The 19,588-nt window shown below is 34.9% G+C and overlaps 1 protein-coding gene across 1 annotated transcript in view; it reads right to left on the reverse strand.

Annotated features, from left to right (window-relative positions):
• Positions 1 to 256: 256 nt before the first annotated feature.
• Positions 257 to 19,588, reverse strand: part of SMC2 (structural maintenance of chromosomes 2) — a 44,795-nt gene continuing 25,463 nt past the window's right edge. The window contains exons 18-25 of the mRNA XM_004372207.3: positions 18,437 to 18,630; positions 16,492 to 16,635; positions 15,295 to 15,489; positions 10,403 to 10,603; positions 7,528 to 7,644; positions 7,095 to 7,255; positions 3,401 to 3,548; positions 257 to 2,232 (exon numbers count right to left, since the gene is read on the reverse strand). Coding sequence (XP_004372264.2) covers positions 2,074 to 2,232; positions 3,401 to 3,548; positions 7,095 to 7,255; positions 7,528 to 7,644; positions 10,403 to 10,603; positions 15,295 to 15,489; positions 16,492 to 16,635; positions 18,437 to 18,630 — 1,319 coding nt within the window. The 3' untranslated portion in view covers positions 257 to 2,073. The remainder of the gene's footprint in view (positions 2,233 to 3,400; positions 3,549 to 7,094; positions 7,256 to 7,527; positions 7,645 to 10,402; positions 10,604 to 15,294; positions 15,490 to 16,491; positions 16,636 to 18,436; positions 18,631 to 19,588) is intronic.

A 19,588-nucleotide genomic window follows, 5' to 3' on the forward strand; every position in this document is an offset into this window, starting at 1 on the left:
TCACAAAACTTTAACGTATGTTGGAGAATTTTCATCAGAGCAGGATTATATATAAGACAAAAATTGGGAAAGTATACAAACAGAAAATTTGTAGCAGAGGAAGGTAAATTATTACACTTGGCAAAATGTTCAACCTATTAATTGTTTTTAAAAAGCTGGTTATAAAGTTAAGCAAAAGAAGCCAGACACAAAACAGTATATACTATGTGATCACATTTAAGTAAAACTCAAAAATGAGCAAATTTAATCTTTGGTGTTAGAAGTCAGAATAGGAGTTACACTTGAGTCAGGTAGTGCTCGGAAAACCCCACTGCTGTCGAGTCGATCGATTCCACTGATGTCTTGGTTAGCAGCCGAGCGCTAACAACTCTACCACCAGGGCTCCTTAGTGTTGAGAAGTGGGCGCTTATGACAACATAATATTATACTCGGCCATTTTTAAACTGTACGTACATCGAATCACTAGCATGCACTCTTTTGTGTCTGGCTTCTTTCACTTAACATTGTGGAATTCACCCATGTTTCTGCATATAGCTGAGCTGGAATCGACTCGATGGCAAAGGATTTTGTTTTTTTAAGAGAGTATTTGTGTGAATAAATTACATTAAAAAAAAAAAATGCTGGTTATAACTATTCCACCAGAAAAATTAACAACCAGTGCTGTCAAGGTTGTGGTCAAAATGGTATGCTATACTTTATTGATGACAGTGTGAAGTGATACAACTATTTTGGAAAATAATTTGCAATACTACATTCAAAAGGAAACAAATATTTTCATATGTCCATTATCTGTGATACTAGATTCCCTGTAACTATATTTACAGCTTTGCCTCCCTCTCTTCCCATGGTAGACAGAAGTAATTCAAGATTCAACACTTTCCAATGTGTCCCATGACATCAGTTACCTGGATGTTACCTGACATCTTTAGATATGCATGGAGAATGAATGATGAGAAATGACAAACCCTGGGCCAGGAGTTATGAGCATTTACCAGGGACAGGATGACAAGACTCAAGGATCAAAAAGGGACAGTGGGGGCAAAATAACATACCCAAGATCATATTAAGTCAGGTCAGAGCTTTCAGGATTCAGAGTTTGAAGACACTATGTTGGTGATGAATCTTGAGATACTAAGAATTATACATAGTATTCTTATGTTGTCTAGGCTCTATTTTCTAAATCTTAAAGGAACTTTACCCCTTTGAACTGGAAAGTAGCAGAAGACACTAAGAATTGTAATAACCATTAAGCTTTTGAGATCTTTTGGTAGACGGATGGATCTATTTATGAATTTATACATGTATCAGACTAAAGGAAATAGGTAAGATTTGATTTAGTCTGCTGGCTCCTAAATTCTCATTCACCAATAGATTGTTTTGGTTGGATACATGTAAAGGCTGACAAAAAGCTACTCTGAAAGTATCAGGAGACTTCAGATTAACTCGCAGCAGAGAGCAGCAAGCAACACACCTCCCAAGTTTTTCTTAAAATACTCATAAGAATAATTAATTTAAAAAAAAAAAAAAAAAGGTAAGGTGCAGAGACCAATTATTAAGCATACAGACATGATAGTCAAACATTAAAATGAGAGGACTCTTTCAAGATTTGCTTCCCAGGCTGAGTCTAACCAGGGATGTGGCATTGTGTCCTCAAGGAACTAACACTGACTTAGGAGTTAAACCATTTAAAAGCTGACTATCAGTTAAATTTATCCTCTAACTTCATTTCATCTGTTTCTTTGTATTCTTGCTTTTACATATAGGATTTACCACCAACTGAGTATTTCAGGCTCTCTAATATATAAAAAGTAACATAAGAAAAAATATTTAATATGCATAAAATCACAACCACAGTAACTGGACCATAGTTACACTAATTAAGAAAAGAGGAATCTATGCTCATTTATAAGTGATTATATAAAGGAGGAGAATACGGACCTTGAAAATATGGGTTGACAAAATAACATTCAATTTTTATATTAACAAATTAGATAAATCCCAAGTTCTTAAACATTTGTTTAAAAACAAGTCAAGGTGGAGGAGTAAATTTGTACTTCAAACTTCCACATGTGATCATTTGGGTCCTTTGTCCTTGGATTTTGTTTCTTTTGGAATCTTTCCATTTTGACATTGAGTAAATCTGGATACTGTAGAAACACCATCCACAAACTTGGTTTTGAAAAGAACATTTGCATTGTTGAACATACCTTCTTTTAGGGACACCACAATGAACTTAAGGAAAAAAGAAAAAAAAAGATTGAAAATTTTTTTGTAGTATCTTTGAAGAAGTTCACTGTTTTTTTATATTAGGGTTAAGAACTGTTCAGAGATCACTTTGATTTTGTTATTTCTTTAAATGCTTGATTCTAAGCAATTGCACATCCTCAAATGAAAGTAACAAATAGCTATGATATTTCTAAATCATGGCACTCCCCCCCACCCCATGTGCTCCACAGGGTTTTCACTGGCTAATTTTTCAGAAGGAGATCACCAGGCCTTTCTTATGAGGCACCTCAGGGTGGACTTGAACCTCCAAGCTTTTAGTTAGCAGCTGAGCATGTCAACCATTTGCACTACCCAAGGACTCCACTAACGAACGATACTAGGCATCCTACTTTCCATATTAGGTTTTAGGAGTCTCTTAATTTCACCCTGAGTGCTTCATTATCTAAGTTTACTATTGTCTGGTGGTTGACTGCTTATTGCTATTTTCAGTGTTTTATTGCTAGCTCTCTAACTGCCAAAGTGAAATACTTTGCAAATTCCTGCAGCACCACTAGCCCAAATGGAACCATTGTATGATTAAGAAAAGGTGCTGCTTTACTGCTGTCTGCCAAAGAACTGCCATAATAAACAACACAAATCTTTGACAAATATGATAAATGAAAACCTCAGAGTTGTACAATGCATAATCTATACAAACATTTGGCAGCCCCAATTCCTACAACAGTGCAATAAAAACAAACTGTTCTTAGTTTCAAGGGATTTTTCTCCACTTTTTAGACAGGAGAAATGAGACTTCCCTTATACACCACATGACTTTCTGACATCTAGGTGTATCACTGAAAACAGTATTGTATTTATTGTGCATCTTTCTGGCAACTAACTGGAAAAAATAATTGTATTAACTCAAAATCAATTCCAAATTATCACAGAATTTGACTCTTCTTCATGCTACTATCAACAATTCTAATGCTTGGTTCTTTCTTGAAAAGGAGACCAAAGTCTCTTTCCTTCTATACCCATCTAAGTACACATTTAATAGAAATACAATAGCTTTAGTATACTTCGGTCCTAAATATCTTATTACATATTGACTATTGCTAAAGAATAGTTTTTTTTTAAAAAACAAATACTATAAATAATAAACGACTACTGAGATATATTTCCTGGTTCTTACCTGAGAATGTGTGAAATGAGTACGCAGCATCTGTCCGATATTCTGGGTATGAGAAAGATCCAAGGCTGCATCTACCTCATCCAGGATATAAATTGGAGCAGGTTTGAAGAGGAGCATGGACAGTATTAATGACAATGCCACTAAAGACCTAAGAAAAAGGCCGGTGGAAGAAAAGCCATTTATACTGAAACAATGAAGCAATTCTGCCATCTTGTTATTATTGTGAGTAGTGCAGATTAATCTGAAAGTCATAAAAAGAATCTTAAGATCCAAATTTCAATACTTCTTTTGTTGTATTAATGTTTCTTTTATTTTAGCTTTCCATTTTTTCTCTCTTCAATGACTTCTATTTTGAATAAAACAGGTTTATAGTCTTCTTTCCATTCAAATAATCAGGAATCTTAATCTTAAATCCATTCCAAAAGAAAAATTCTTTAATTTTGCCTCATCAGATTGTTTTTCAATCTTAAAATCTTTGAAAAATCAGTAACATTGAAGATAAAATTTTAAATCTCTCATAAGCATACTATTTTTATAAGACAATTTTAATTTTGCCATATTATCTTCATACCTGCCCTTAAGAAAGATTGCTTTAGTTTTAGTAGTATTTTTTCCCTTTCCTCCCCCAACTGCTTATTAGATGCTTAGGCTAAATAGTTTCTCATTAAGACAATAGCTATTGTCTTGGTAATAGTATAACTCGCCTAGGTGTATATTCTTTCAAACTTTTATTATGTATGTATGCAGACACAATTTTTTTTTTTGCACTATTTGAGAGTAATTTGCATAGATTATGGCCTGTTACTCTAAGTACTCCAGTGTGTTGGAAGTTCAAACAATCATCTAAAACTTGTAATTACTCCTACTCCCAGATTTCATAGCTCTGTTTTTAGTTCTCTTCTAGCTTACCACCCCCTTTAATTACAGCTCTTTTTTCATTTGAATCTGGAAATGAGGAGTCATAATTCTTATTAAGAAACATAGTTCCTAAAAAAGCCTTGTTATACAAAATATTTATAATTACTTAATATTAGGGAAAAATACAGTAACAATTGCAACATACTTATTCTATAACTTCAAATACCTCCTGGTATGTAACACTAGAATAACTAGTCTAACTAATGCTTATAGCATTCCAATAGGGTATTAAGAAACATGTAAATATAAGCAGTAAAGAAATGTGTGCACATATGGAGGAGTACAGGAAAGTGAAACCAAGATTTCTCAGAAAGGAAATGAACGAAATAGTGCAACAAAAAACAAAGCACAGAGAGTCTGACATTCATCTTTATAGAGGGGAGCTGAGGTCATTTAAGCAAACTAAAATTATTTTCCATTGCCCTCTTCTATGCCAAGTGTCTAAGGCATTAAACTTTAATCTTTAAAAAAATATTTCACTAAGAGTTAAACTGCTGTTCTGGACAGTGGTCTATATAAAAATAATTTTTATCATCTTAATTATAGAAATAACTTATAGGTTCCAATAAGAAGAAAGCATGTATTTTCTAGTTTCCTCAAAACATTTTCTAAGACTGGTAAAAAAGTTAAAGATACAGGAGTCTAAATTGTGGGATTCAATTTTGGTTAATATCTCTGTAAAGCAGAAGCTGTCTTTAGACTCTTAAAATATTTAGGCATTTTATTAATCATGAAAAATATAGAATGGACTGCTTCTACTCATAAAAAATGACAAAGATTTCATAAGGAAAATTAATAGGTCTCAGTATTCTCTATGTATATAAGAGGAGTTACATGAGGGTACTATAGGACATGTGAGAACAATTCAAGGACTAACGATTGTCATCCTGAAAGAGAAAAAAAATCAACACTAATAACTATCTTCATTATGTGAATGTTCATAATTTTCTCTCAGGAGGCTTTAATCATTTGGCTGTTTGCAGACAGAAGGTTAGGCAATACGACCTAAGTTTCTACCTGTATGCAGCTTTTTGGAATCAAAGTGTAATGGCTGGGAAAGACGTCCCTAAATTCTATACCACGCCATCTCTAGCATTCTTCATTCCCTTGTGTAGATCCAAGTTTTCATTTGTTATCATTTTTGTCTGAAGAACTTCCTTTAACTTATAGAACAATCCTGCTGGGACCAAATTCTTTCAGCTTTTGTTTGTCTGGAAAAGAATTTATGTTGTCTTCATTTTGAAGTATATTTCTGTTAAATAAAGAATTTTAGGTTGACATATTTTTCTTTCAGCACTTCAGAGATATTATTCCAGACTTCTCTCTTACATAGGTTTTTGATGAGAAGTCTGTTCATTTCTATTTTTGTTCTACATGTAACATGTCTTTTTTCCTCTAGTTGCTTTTAAGATTTTCTCCTAATCACTGATTTTCAGCAATTTTATATGATATGCTTTATTGTGTTACTGTGTATTTGTTTATCCTGCTTGGGGTGCAGAGAACTCTTAAGTCTGTAGCTTACAGCATTCATCAAATAGGGAAAATTCAGGGCCATATTTCTTCAGATATTTTTTCTGTACTATTTGTTCTTCTTCTGGAACTCCAATTACATGTATGTTAGACTGCTTGACATTATTCCAGAGGTCACTGAATCTCTGTTCTTTTTTTTATTCTTTATTTTGGCTTGAATAGATTCTACAACTATGTCTTCAAGTTCACTCATCTTTCTTTGGCAGTGTCTAATCTGCTATTAATCTCATGCAGTGAACTTTTCATTTCAGGTATATTTGTTAGTCTCTAGAAGTTCTACTTGATTATTTTTCAGTAGGCTTCATTTCTCTCATTATGTTCATGTTTTCTGTTAAATACTTGAAAACAGCTTTAGTAACTCTAACATTCTGTTTGCTAATTTCATCATCTTGTCATTTCTGGGTCTGTTTCTATTGACTGATGTTTTTCCTCTGGTCTTAAGTCAGATTTTCTTGATTTTTATTTAGTAACTTTTATTAGATGCTGGAGATTGTGATTATGTTATTGTGTTGGGCTTTTAGCTGACAAATTAAAATGCAGGTCATCTTGATCCCTTCAAGGCTTATTAACTTTGCTAGGGTATGCCTAGAATAGCCTTCAATTCAGGGATAGTACATACTTAATGCAAGGTGCAACTTTCTGGAGCCTCCCAAAATTCTAATCTCTGTCTCTAATTTAGCGACACTATTGGGTTTAGGTTCCCTCCCTGCCTCCACAGTCCAGAAACTGTCCCCAGGCAGAAAGTCCAGGTGAACACAGGCTCACTTTTCGGTTCCTTTCTCTTAGGTCTCACAGTCCTAGGATATTCATTTTCCAATGTCTGAAAACCATTGTTTTTTTATGTATTTTGTCTAGTTTTATAACTGCTTATTCTTGCTTCTCCTTTGCTGCCTACCATTTTAATCAAATATTCCTACCAAAATGTACTCAAAAAAAAAAAAAAAAAAAGGAAACTCATTGCCATTGAGTTGGTTCTCATAGGAACCTGATACAACAGAAGAGAACTGTCCCACAGAGTTTCCAAGGAGCGACTGGTGGATTCAAACTGCCAACCTTTTGGTTAACAGCTGAGCTCTTAACCACTGCACCACCAGGGCTCCCCAAAATGTATTTGGCTCCTCAGATTCTACATGCAAAGACAGCTAAGCACAGCAAAACTGAAATAAAATTGGGAGGTAATGAGATCATGGCTTATAATTAAAATAAGATGAATGAGGATTTATAATATTGAAAAGGGATTACTCACCTCTGCCCACCACTAAGTTCAGTTAGGTTTTCTTTCCAGGTGTTTCCTAAGGCAACCTTGAACTCTAGACCATCCAAAACAGTTTGCCCTTCTGGTGGTGCAAGCATAGCATTAGCGCCAGGCAAAAGAGTAGAAAAAATAGACCCAAAGTCCTTGTTCACCTGAGTAAACAACATAAATATCATAAAAATTTCCCAGAAGAATCAAATGTTGATAAGTGTATAAGCAACTCAGCAGGTGCCATTTTGTTGTCTATTATGGTACTCTAACTCAGGGGACCGCCAACAGTCGGCAAACTATGGCCCATGGGACAAATCCGGCCATTTCCATTCATTTACATACTGTCTATGGCTGCTAGTACTACAACAGCTGACTTGAGTAACTGTGACAGATTTCATGCAGAATAAATGATAGTATTTTGGAGTTCAAATACCTTTTGCCAAGCAATATTTAGGGCTTGGTTTTTCTTCTGGTCAAGGTCTTCTATAGTTGCAAGAATTTTTGATTTGTCATTTTCTACAATTCTCTTCTTCTTCATCAAGTCATTATACTATTAAGATAAAAAGCATATTTAATTAGGAAAACATTAATTTCTTTTATATTCAGTCAGAAGTAGAGTTCCCATTATTTTTATAAATAATACATACCCTCTTATTTACCAAAAAAATATAAAGTCCTAAGAGTTATAATGCAAACCAAAATTGTAAGGAAAGTAAAATCATTCATATGTATATATTCATGTATAACTGACAATAATAAGGCAAGCTCTTGAAATATCTTGACCCCACTAACATTCTCTTATCTTCCGAACAGCCAAAACAAAAAGGAAAATGTGTCATATATAAACCCATATAAAAGTAGCCCTGCTCTCTTCTGGAGTCTTAGCAATAACACATGAATAAAATTCTAATTCTTCACCATGATATATGAAGTCCTACAAAATCTGACCCTTATTTATCTGACTTTATCTTATCAGATTCTGCCCGTGCTCCTGCCATATGGTCTTTTTTCTATTCCTTAATAGGCTCATTCTATTATGAGCCTACTTATGCACTGTTCTCTCTTTCTGGAATGCTCTTCCTCTATATCTGACATATCTGGTGCTTCATCACTCAAGTCTTAGCCCAAACATCATCTGTTCAGATGTTCTGTTTAACCCACAGAGGGATAATTATACCACGAATAGCAGTGGAACTTTCAAAAATCCTTTTAACCCATTTCTCCTCAGAGCCTCACATTTCAAGGCTTCATATTCTCCCTTAAAAACTCCACCCACAAGTGGCATCTGGGGTCTTAAAAGCTAGCAAGTGGCCATCTAGGATGCATCAACTGGTCCCAGCCCACCTGGAGAAAAGAAGAATGAAGAATACCAAAGACGTAAGGAAAATATTAGCTCAGGAGACAAAAGGGACCACATAAACCAGAGACTCCATCAGCCTGGGACCAGAAGAACTAGATGGTGCCTGGCTACCATCAATGACCACCCTGAGAAGGAAAACAACAGAGTCCCTGAAGGCGCAGGAGAAAAGTGGGGTGCGGAACTTAAATTCTAGTAAAAAGACCAGACTTAATGGCCTGACTGAGACTACAGGTACCCCAGAAGACATGGCCCCCAGACTCTGTTAACCCAGAACTAAAACCATTACTGAAGCCAACTCTTCAGACAAAGGATAAACGGAACTATCAGACATGAGATGATACTCATGAAGAGTGTGCTTCTTAGTTTGAGTAGATACATGAGACTAAATGGGCAGCTCCTGTCTGGAAGCGAGATGAGAAGGCAGAAAGGAATAGGACCTAATTGAATGGACATGGGAAATCTGGGGTGGAAAAGAGGAATATGCAGTTACATTACAGGGATAGCAACTAGGGTCACATAACAATGTGTGTGTAAATGTTTGTATGAGAAACTAACTTGAGCTGTAAACTTCCACCTAAAGCACACACACACACAAAACCCCAGTCAGTTCTGCTCTCTTCCTTACTGTCCCTCTGCTTTATAGACAAGCTCCCAAAATCTCCTCTCAATTTTTTTTTTTTTTAAATCTTATTCCTTGCATAACTCAAATACAGTTTCTTACGTGGACAGACACAAAACACAACAAAAACAAAGGCCATTTGCTAATCAACAATAGATCTTTTCTGGTAAAAAGACGGGAGCTGGTAAATTCTGTTAAAAAAGTATTAGACTCTGTTATCATTATCTAATAAAAGTAAATAAGTAAAAGCAAACAAGTTTTGTAATGTCATACATCTCAAACTCAGACCAAAGATTTTCTTAATGAATATGCCATACACTGCAAAGGTTTAATAAAGAAATGAAAACCAGGAACAGGATTTTACAGAGACCACAACACCTATGTTTTTAGCCTGTCTGGTGTCTAATATAACTGAGATTCTTTGTAGATACTAATATCAATCACAGTTTTAAAAACCTCATGACAAGAAAATTTCTTACAAGTAATTCAGCTTATAAGTACTGTCAATTTTGCAGCTCTCTCATTAGCCTGGTTCTAATTTGCAAATTCAAACAGAATTTTGCAGAATTAAAGAAGATGTAAGGAGCATAATATTGCAGAATTAAAGTAATGTATGGGACATTATGTAAAATTATTAAGGCTGCTATTTCCTATGTGGCCCTCAAGGGTAGGGACTGCTTTGCTCTCTGGGTTTTTCTAGTAACATGGCCTCTAAAATTCAACATTAGATGATATTAAACTTTCCTTCTTAGATTATCAGAGTTTTGTAAGGGGTGATGGATAACATTATCAAGTAAGTGAGAGCATTAAAATTGAGAAGATGCTACTAGGTTTATGGATTAGTAAAACAGTGATTACTTATAAAACAGTTTTACTCATTACTTATATAATGGTTCTAGTATACACTAGAGTCAAAGGAAGACAGCAGTTAGTTATGAAGTGACTGGTAAGAAGGCAGACAGCAGTACAGCTTATTTTTGAAGGCCTTTCAAGGCCAGTAAAGGAAATGACAGAAATGTGAGGAGCAAACGGGATTAAAAAGTAGTGATTTTTTTTATATACCAAGAAAAAGTAGAACATGCTTATGACAAAGTGCAAAAGCCAGTGGAAAAGTCATTCGAGGTACAACAGAATATCCAAACAACTGATGAAGCAAAAAAAAAAAAAAAAAAAAAGAAAGAAAGAAAGAATAAGAAAAGCAAGAAATTAAGAAATGTAGAACAGGCACTAAGGACATGAAGCAAAAGCTGACTCTTGTAATTGCCTAAGGGGTAACATAGAGCCATGAATGTCCCAAAGTGGCCAGATATTAACAGGAAACGGACTTACCCGCTCTTCAGCTTCTGTCAGTACATTCATGGCTCTCATATTGACATTTCTTCCTAGCTTCTCCTTCATTTCTTGCAACTTCTGAAGTCTTTGGCCAGCTTCTTTTGGGTTGTTAGTTTTGAAATCATAGGCACTATTGGGTTGGCCAAAGAGGTGTTTCTCTGAGTTAATCCAGTCATAATCTTTCAACATTCTGGATACCTAAACACATATGAAAATAGCAGGATTTATGACTGCTTAAAAACCTACATTTATAAGCCAGTTTCTTAATATTTGTCAATTTAAAATCAAATATTTGTAGAGAAACTCCACAATTACTCATTTAAAAAATGAGGTTCACTGTTAACAGATGTAAGGATGAGTTTTTTTTTTTTTTTACCTGGAGCATAGGCTCAAAAACAACAGACTGTATATGATCCTATACATATAAAACCCCAAAGAATCTACAAAAAGCTTCTAGAACTAATAGATATTTAGCAAAGTTGCAGGATACAAGATCAACACACAAAAATCAGTTGGGTTTCTATATACCAGCAATGAGAAGGAGATTAAGAAACAACTCTATTTATAATAGCATCTAAGAGAATAAAATGTCTAGGAATAAATTTACCCAGGAATGTAAAAGACTTATACAATGAAAATTATAAAACACTGCTGAAAGAGACTAAAGAAAACCTGAATAGATGGAAAGACTTAATACAGTCAAGCTGTCAATACTAGCTAACGTGATCTATACATACAATGCAATCCTGATCAAAATTCCAACATTCTTTACAGAAATGGAAAAACTAATTCTCAATATTACATGAAAAGATAAGAGACACAAATAGCCAAAGCAATTCTGAAGAAGAACAAAGTAGGAGGCCTCACACTTCCTGACTTCAAAACACTACACAGCTACAGTAATCAAAACAGCCTGCTAATGAAGGGAACAGAACTGAAAATCCAGAAATAAACCCAAACATCTACGGTTAATTCATTTTTGACAAAGAAGTCAAATCCATTCAATGGGGAAGGAATAGTCTCTTCAACAAATTGTGCTGGCAAAACTGAATTTCCACATGTAAAAAAAATAAGATCCATACCTTGAGCTGTACACAAAAACTAATTCAAAATGGATCAAAGACTTAAATATTAAATCTAAAACCATAAAGTTCTTGGAAGAAAATACAGGAGCAAAGGTTTGGGACCTAATTTTTTTTGTGACAGATTACCAAATGGAATGAATGCATAAGCAACAGAAAACAAGATAGGTAACTGGGCCCTCAGAAAAGTTAAATACGTTCATCAAAAGACTTTATCAAAAGAGTGAAGAGACAACCTACTGACTGGGAAAAAAATCTTTGGGAATGATAAAACCAACAATGATCTAATATGTAACATATAATATGTAACAAAACATCTACAACTTAACAACAAAAAAATAAATAACCCAATGAAAAACTGGGCAAACGATAGGAACAGACTTCACCAAAGAGGATACTCAAACGGTCAACAGACACATGAAGAGATGCTCAACAACATTAGCTATCAGAGAAATGCAAATCAAAACCACGACGAGATACCACTTCATTCCCACTAGGATGGCTAAGATTAAAAAGTGGAAAATAACAAGTGTTAGAGGGGATGTGGAGAAACTGAATCCTCATCCACTGCTAGTGAGAATGCAAAGTGGTACAGCAATTGTGGAAAACAGTCTGGCAGTTCCTCAAACAACTAGACTTAGAGATGCCATATGACTTAGGAATTCCACTCCTACGTATATACCCTAGGGATCTAATAGAAGTGACATAAACAGATGTATTCCTACATATGTTCATTGCAGCACTATACACAATAGCAAAAGGATGGAAACAACCTAAGTGCCCATCAATGGTTGAATGGATAAGTAACATGTGATGCATACATACAATGAAATACTACTTAATGATAATGTAAAATGAGTTCCCAAAACCTCTTACAATGTGGATGAACCTGGAGGATACTATGTTGAATGAAATAAGTCAATCACAAAAAAACAAATATTGTATGTTCTCACTCTTATGAAATGACATGAATAGGAAAATACACAGAAACTAACATTCATTAGTGGTTACCAGGGATGGGGGGTGAGGGAAAGAGGGAAAAGTACTCTCTAGGTAGCAGTCACTTTGTTTATAGAAATGGGAAAGGTAGAACAGACTATGGGTGAAGTTTGCACAGCATGACTGAAGTGACTGACATCAATAAGCTGTACACTGGGAAAAGGGATGATGGGCAAATACTAGGTTGTATATAGTTTTGCAACAATAACAACAAAAAGGCAGGGGAGGCTACAGATGCTCATACTAATTAGACATAACCAATCATCTCATGGGATCAGTTGTCCTGGTTTGGCCTTAGGGCCGTGGTCTCGTGAGACAATCTGGGCAATTGACATAATACAGTTCTTAAAGTTTATGTTCTACCTCCCACTATGGTGAGTAATGGCTGGGGTCTTAAAAGCTTCTAAGCGTCCATCTAAGATACAACTATTGGTCTTTATTCATCTGGAACAAAAAAAAGAAGGAAACCCAAGAATCAGAGAAGGAACTGGACTATAGGACTAACTGTTTGTTTACATGTACTACTGCCTCCTCCACCTTGAGACCAGAAGAAAAAGATGGTGTCAGGCCACCACTACTGAATATTGTGATCAGGAACACAAGAGATGAATCCTGATAAAAAGGGAGAAAAATGTAGAAGAGAACTTCAAATTCCTTAAGAATTTAGACTTACAGGACCTATTGAGGCTGGAGAAGTGTCTAAGACTATGGCCCTGAGTTGGTCTTCAAACCGTGAATTAAAACTATCCCCTGAAGTCACCTTTAAACTAAGTAACGGTTTAGCCCAAAGAGTATAAAGATTGTCACCCTTGAATACTGTGTTTAAAATAAAAATATATATATAAGCGTGTATATATATATACATACACACATATATATACACATACATACACACACATATGTATATATATATATAAAGACCAAAGGGTGTCAACAGCTGTTTTAAATCATACATGAGATGGTTGGGGCAGGGAGATTAAGTAAATGGAAGTGAAAGAACTAAAACAGAAATAAACAGAATGTTGACATAATGTGAAGAATGTAACCAGTGTCACTGATCATTATGTCTAGAACTGTGGAATGGGAGCAGGTTTTGCTGTGTATTTTTATGAAAAAGTTAATTCAGAAAAACAAACAGTATAGAAAATGACTTTCCTATTACTTAAGCATTAAAAGAGAAGCCAACACAGAGAAATTTTTACAAAATATACATATCTCTGATAGAATGAAATACAAGTCAGATGAACCTCCTTCAGATTTTACCAAACCCAATCTATTGCTTCAAAAAACAACTTGTGAAGTTAAAAATTCCTATAGAATAGAAATAGATCTGGTAAAATCGTGAAAGCTTAATCTTGATTGATATCTTATAATTCTCTCTTTTGGAACTACAATCTAAGGAAAAAAAAAAAAAAATTGCCCTAAACATTAACTCCATCTCCACTGTCCTTTTGGCAAGGCACAGTGTAATACTTCATATAATACAACTGACCAAAAATTTCCAAGTATAGTGCTTACGAAAGACGTTCCTTTATTAGAATTGTTTAAGGTTCAGACTGGTAGATTCCAATCCTTGCCAATTTGTTTACCCTTATGAATAGGTATAGTCTCACTTCTAGGTTCCAAAGTAAAATTATTCTTTATAGTCTATCTTCCCTGCCAATCTTATCTGTAAGCTCTATGGAGGCATTCTATGTATATGTTGCTCATTCTTATCTTCAGTACTAACATATGATCTGATACTAGTAGGTATGCAATTTTGATAAACTATGAATTTCAAAGAATCATTGACTTTTTAGCAGCTCTACTTGAAAGTCCCTTTTTTAAATCCCTTTAATTATAAGTAAAATCTCCTAGCAATCACCAATACTTGCATTTTCAATTACCAAAAAAACTGTTAGCAGTGCTACTGACATTGGTAACATTTCAGTGAGTCCACTAACATGGAATCAACAGAAATAAATAAAATGAGATATTGTAATGTATCCATAAATTTTTTTTTTTTTTTAAACCAAGTAATGAACTCAAATAGAAATCCATGAGTCTTTCAGATGGTAGGGAGACTGCTTTATATTATTGATAATTTTTTTTATGTTAAATCTCGTGTTTTTAGGATGCTAAAAAAAGATCCTGGGCATTAAAAATGCACAGAAGTGTGACACATTCATAAAACATATGAGAGGCGAATTATTAAGACTCCATGGGTACAGTCTCTCAACCAAGAAATAAATTTCTGCAAAAGCATGTGTTCTCTTTAAAAACTTAAAGAAAAAGCACTGATACATGAAAGGAAGAAATTTTAAGAGTGACTAAAAAATAGTAGGAGAAAAAGGTAACAGGCTGCTAAAATATCAGATTTCAGATAAAGCTGCAAAAATTGACAGTAATGATGCTCATATGGATATTGAGGGGCCAATTAAATCCTGTATTTTAGAAGTTGACAGGATGTATAGTTCTGTGAGTTCTTTAATTCAATTTGAAATAAAGAATGTATGTTATTTTTACTAATAGTAATCAATTCTATGAATATATTAGTTCTATGAATATTTGGAGATTAAAAAAAGTCATTTCCATGGTTATTTGGTAAATACATCTTATAGATGGGCACAAATATCTGAAGTATAATTTAAAACACTTGTGCTAAAAAGCAGTGAAGATAGCTGTAAGCCATTTCTACCCTCAAAATTATGTTAGGCAGTAGTCCTACAACTTACACTGAGTCCTTCACTGAATAGATACTGGAATACTTCAAGAATTGGGATACAAAAATTTGATTATTAAGGGTAAAAATGAACAACAAAAACATGCCTTCCCAGCAGCATCTTCAGCTTCCCGTTTATGTTTGCTGATATTGTGGTCTAATTCCTTAATTTTAAGCTGAGAATCATTGTTGTGTTCTTTATGTTTTGCCACTTCTGTATATTTTGCTTTAATGACATTGTCTTGGGCTGTTACCACTTCTTTTTGCCTGGTCACCTCTTCTTGAGCTTTATTTACTGACTCCTGAAACAAACAATTAGAAGACAGTAGTAAGGTAACATTTAGATAGTCTATTAAAAGATAGCCTTGCAGATTTCTGCCAGATAGATGGCAATATGATTACAGGCAGATGGTCACCTAACCCTCTACACTTTGTATCTCCGTTTAAGACGACTAATGAACTTACCTGGAGCCCTGGTGGCACAACGGTTAAGAGCTTGGCTGCTAACCAAAAGGTCGGCAGTTCGAATCCACCAGCTGCTCCTTGGAAACCCTATGGGGCAGTTCTACTCTGTCCTATAGGGTTGCTATGAGTCAGAATCGACTCCCCAGCAATGGGTTTGGTTTTGGAGCCCTGGTGGTGTACTGGTTAAGAGCTTGTCTGCTAACCAAAAGGTCTACAGTTTGAATCCACCAGCCACTCCTTGGAAGCTCAAGGGGACAGTTCTACTCTGTCTTATAGGGTCGCTATGAGTCTGAATCAACTTGATGGCAACGGGTTTTTTTTTTTTTTTTTTTTTAATGAATTTACCAACAGGAGAAAAATTGTGTTACCACCAGAAAAAAGGGATAGGTGTAGTGTCCATACTGGAAACAACAGAATTTCTGCTGGATGCAGTGTAGATAGGACCAGTTGGGCATGGTGGGGCTCTCTTTCAGGTATATTCCTTCCTTGGGTGCACTGCCTCAGCCCTAGGGGTAATGGCTGTTCCCTCTATCTACTACTGCTATATTCCTGAGAATCTCCCATTATTCCAAACTCCTATTATGGTTAAAAATTGTTTATATTATATGTCATCTGTTCAAATTACAGTATGTTTTGTCTCTGAAGTAGGCCCCGACTAAAACATTAGTAATATTATTTCAGGACTTTTTCTGAATCAGTAATCACTATTTTTGCATCAAGCTATTATCACAAGAGCAGTGAAGAGATTTACAGCACTAAAGTCAAACATCTTCTTCAAGCCAACATTTCATAAACAAATTAGCATTCATAATTTTTCCAATTTGATAAGTAACTCTTACCTTATTTTTAGCCACTTCAGCTGCCATTACTTCAATCTGATCTTCATAGGATTTGATAGCTTCATTGACAGCTTCAAGCTGTTGTTTAGAGGATGCTTGCTCTCTCTTGAGCTCTTCCAGCTCCAGAGTGATAGCTTCAACTTCCTATAAGAAACACATTATCTGTGCAGTCATACAATTTATTAACTACTAAAAAATAAATACATACATGCTCACAAGATTAATAGAATTCTCATGCAGATAAGACCCACGGCCTAGTTATCATTCAGCTACCAAAAACTCATGTTTTCATGAGTTCAAACACTTTGCACAGGTTATTTCCTTTATCCTTTTATTCCAATAGGGAATAAAAATATAGAATTCTACACATGAATCAGAAGAGATATAACATTCTTTTGAATTAGCAGAGGTTAAGCTTTTTTTTAACCATAATTAGTCAATGTGCAAAAAGGTAGTGTTTCAATTTTTGTCTTTCTCATTATACTTGTTAGTCCATTAGAAAATACTTTGTCCAACTATTTGATGATAAAATCATAGGGTAGAAAATAAACGCTGAGGCTGCTTATGTACAGCCAAAAACCTCATGGGATTTGGTTCCTTGGTTTGGAGGCTTAGGGTCACAGTTTCATGGGACATCCCAGATAATTGGTCTAATAATGTGTTTAGTGCTTCTGTTGCACCTCCTACTTCGTTGTATAGTACCCCGGGGTCTGAAAAGCTTGCAAACAACCATTTAAGGTACAACAATTGGTCTCTATTCTCCTGAAGCAACAGAGAAAGGAGAGTCAGGAATAGGAAAAGAAAATGGAATGTGTGGCTGGCTAACTGCCTCCATGAAAACTGCCTCCTTTGTCATGAGACAAGAAGAACTGGACAGTGCCTGGCTACCATTATTGGACATTTTTATCAAAGATTCTATAGAAGAATCCTGATCAGAAGGGGAAAATGCAGAACAGAATTTCAAATTCTGATGGAATCCAGATTTTCTGGAGCTGTGGAGGCTGGTTGAACTCCTGAAACTATTGCCCTGAGATAACCTTTAAACCTTAACCAAAAATATTCCCTGAAGTCCCCTTAAAACCAAACAATAGTTCACTTAACTATTAAAGAATGTCTGTCTTGAGCACTGTGCTCTTTTAAGACCTATCTATATGGGATCAAACTGACAACAGCAACTTGAAAGATTAGATAGGAAATTTAGGGGGCAGTGAGTTTGTTAAGGGGAGAGAAACAGCTTGGAAAAAGAGAATGTAATCAATGTCACTGAACTGCACAACTTGAATGATGTAATCAATGTTGCTGAATTGTACATGTAGGAATTGTTGAACTGGTGTCTGTTCTGCTGTGTATATTCTCAACAACAAAATATCAAAATAAATTTAAAAAAAATAGATGAAAAGTAGGTTTAACTGAAATATTATGACAGTGATTAAGAACATAGTCTTTGGAGACAGAAAAGTCTGGGTTTAAATTCCAGCTTTGGTGCTATCTGAAAAATACAATAAGACATCACCAATCCACAACTGAAAAGTACTTTGTAAATGTAACATACTTTGTCTTACATCATCCTCCTATAGTAAAAATTCACAGACACTTACCTGATATAAATATCAACTGGCTCAATGTCTGATAATGACACAGCTCTACTTCATGATATAAGCTTTGGCCCACTCCCGAAGGAAGCATTTACCAAAAAGTAACTTTGAACCTTCCCTAAACTTAGCAAGTTAATGCAGCCCATACTCACAATTATGTGACATCAAATTAGAGACTTTGCATGAGAGACTATTTTGACTTTTAAGACGCTTAATTTATTTCCCAAAAAAGCACACACAGCTTTTGGATTTACTAACAAATACTGACAATAAGATTAACCAGAGATGTTCTACCACGTTCAGTTCTATACTGACTTTAAAAATTGTCTCCATTTCAAGAAAGGTATTACCTGTTGCTTTTCTTTCATTTTTTTGTTAGAAGCATCTGCCTTTGTTTTGGCACAATCTAGTTTTTTCTGAGCATCTTTCAGTTCTCTCTCTCTTTCAGCTTCTGCATTTTTCATTTTATTCTCCAATACTTCATACTTTTCTTCTGCTTTTTTTTTAATTTCATTGGTGTTTTTTAATGTTTCCTCACTTTCCTCTGCATCATAAAGTAGGCAAATGTGACTAAATTAGGTCTTCTAACTATTACAGTTATGACAATAACTTATAAATTCAACTTTTAATAGAACAAATGGTCTGAAAAGTTAGAGGCTAGAGTTTAAAAAAAATTTAAATAACTGTTCCAAACTGCAGGACCGGCTAGTGTTTCGTTCTGTTGTACACAGGGTCGCTATGAGTCGGAAATGACTCGATGGCACCCAACAACACAAACTTATTCTAGAAATGGTATGTTGAAACATAGATCCTGCCTAAAGATTATGATCAAATTATCTAAAGATCTGCAAAGAAATTATTTCTAATTGTATGAACTTGATTAATATACACATTATCTATAACTTAGCTATTTCCAAAAAAGGTTTTGAAGCAACTTGTTAAAAAGATCACAGCTCTTCATCTAGCAAACCTGCATGCTTCCTAAAACTAGAACTGAGTATAACTTCAGTATTTTCCCTTTATTTTGGGCATCAGAAAGCTTACAATTAAATTCACAAACAAGTTTACTTTGTGTTCTTTGCCCATTTATACATATTAAAAAAAAACAACAGAAAAACGCTGCTGTCGACTTGATTCCAACTCATAGCGACCCTACAGGACAGAGCAGAACTGCCCCATATGGTTTCCAGCGAGCACCTGGTAGATACGAACTGCTGACCTTTTAGTTAGCAGCCATAGCTCTTAAACACTAAGCCACCAGGGTTTCCATACATATTCAAGAAAGCTGCTATTAAAGAAGAGAAATACTGAGAGAAGCCGTCTAGGATGAATCACAAGAAAAATTTCCCCGCAAATTTGCAGAAGAAAAATTTAAAGAGCAAAACAGCATGGACATGTGACCATCACAAGTGACATACACTGCTAATGTTATGACCTAGGTACACATACCACTGAGGAAGCCACGTCTGCACAATTTCCTATACTACTTTTCATTGTAGGAT

Source organism: Trichechus manatus, unplaced genomic scaffold, assembly GCF_000243295.1.
Source record: "Trichechus manatus latirostris isolate Lorelei unplaced genomic scaffold, TriManLat1.0 scaffold00016, whole genome shotgun sequence".
Classification (NCBI taxonomy): Eukaryota; Metazoa; Chordata; class Mammalia; order Sirenia; family Trichechidae; genus Trichechus; species Trichechus manatus.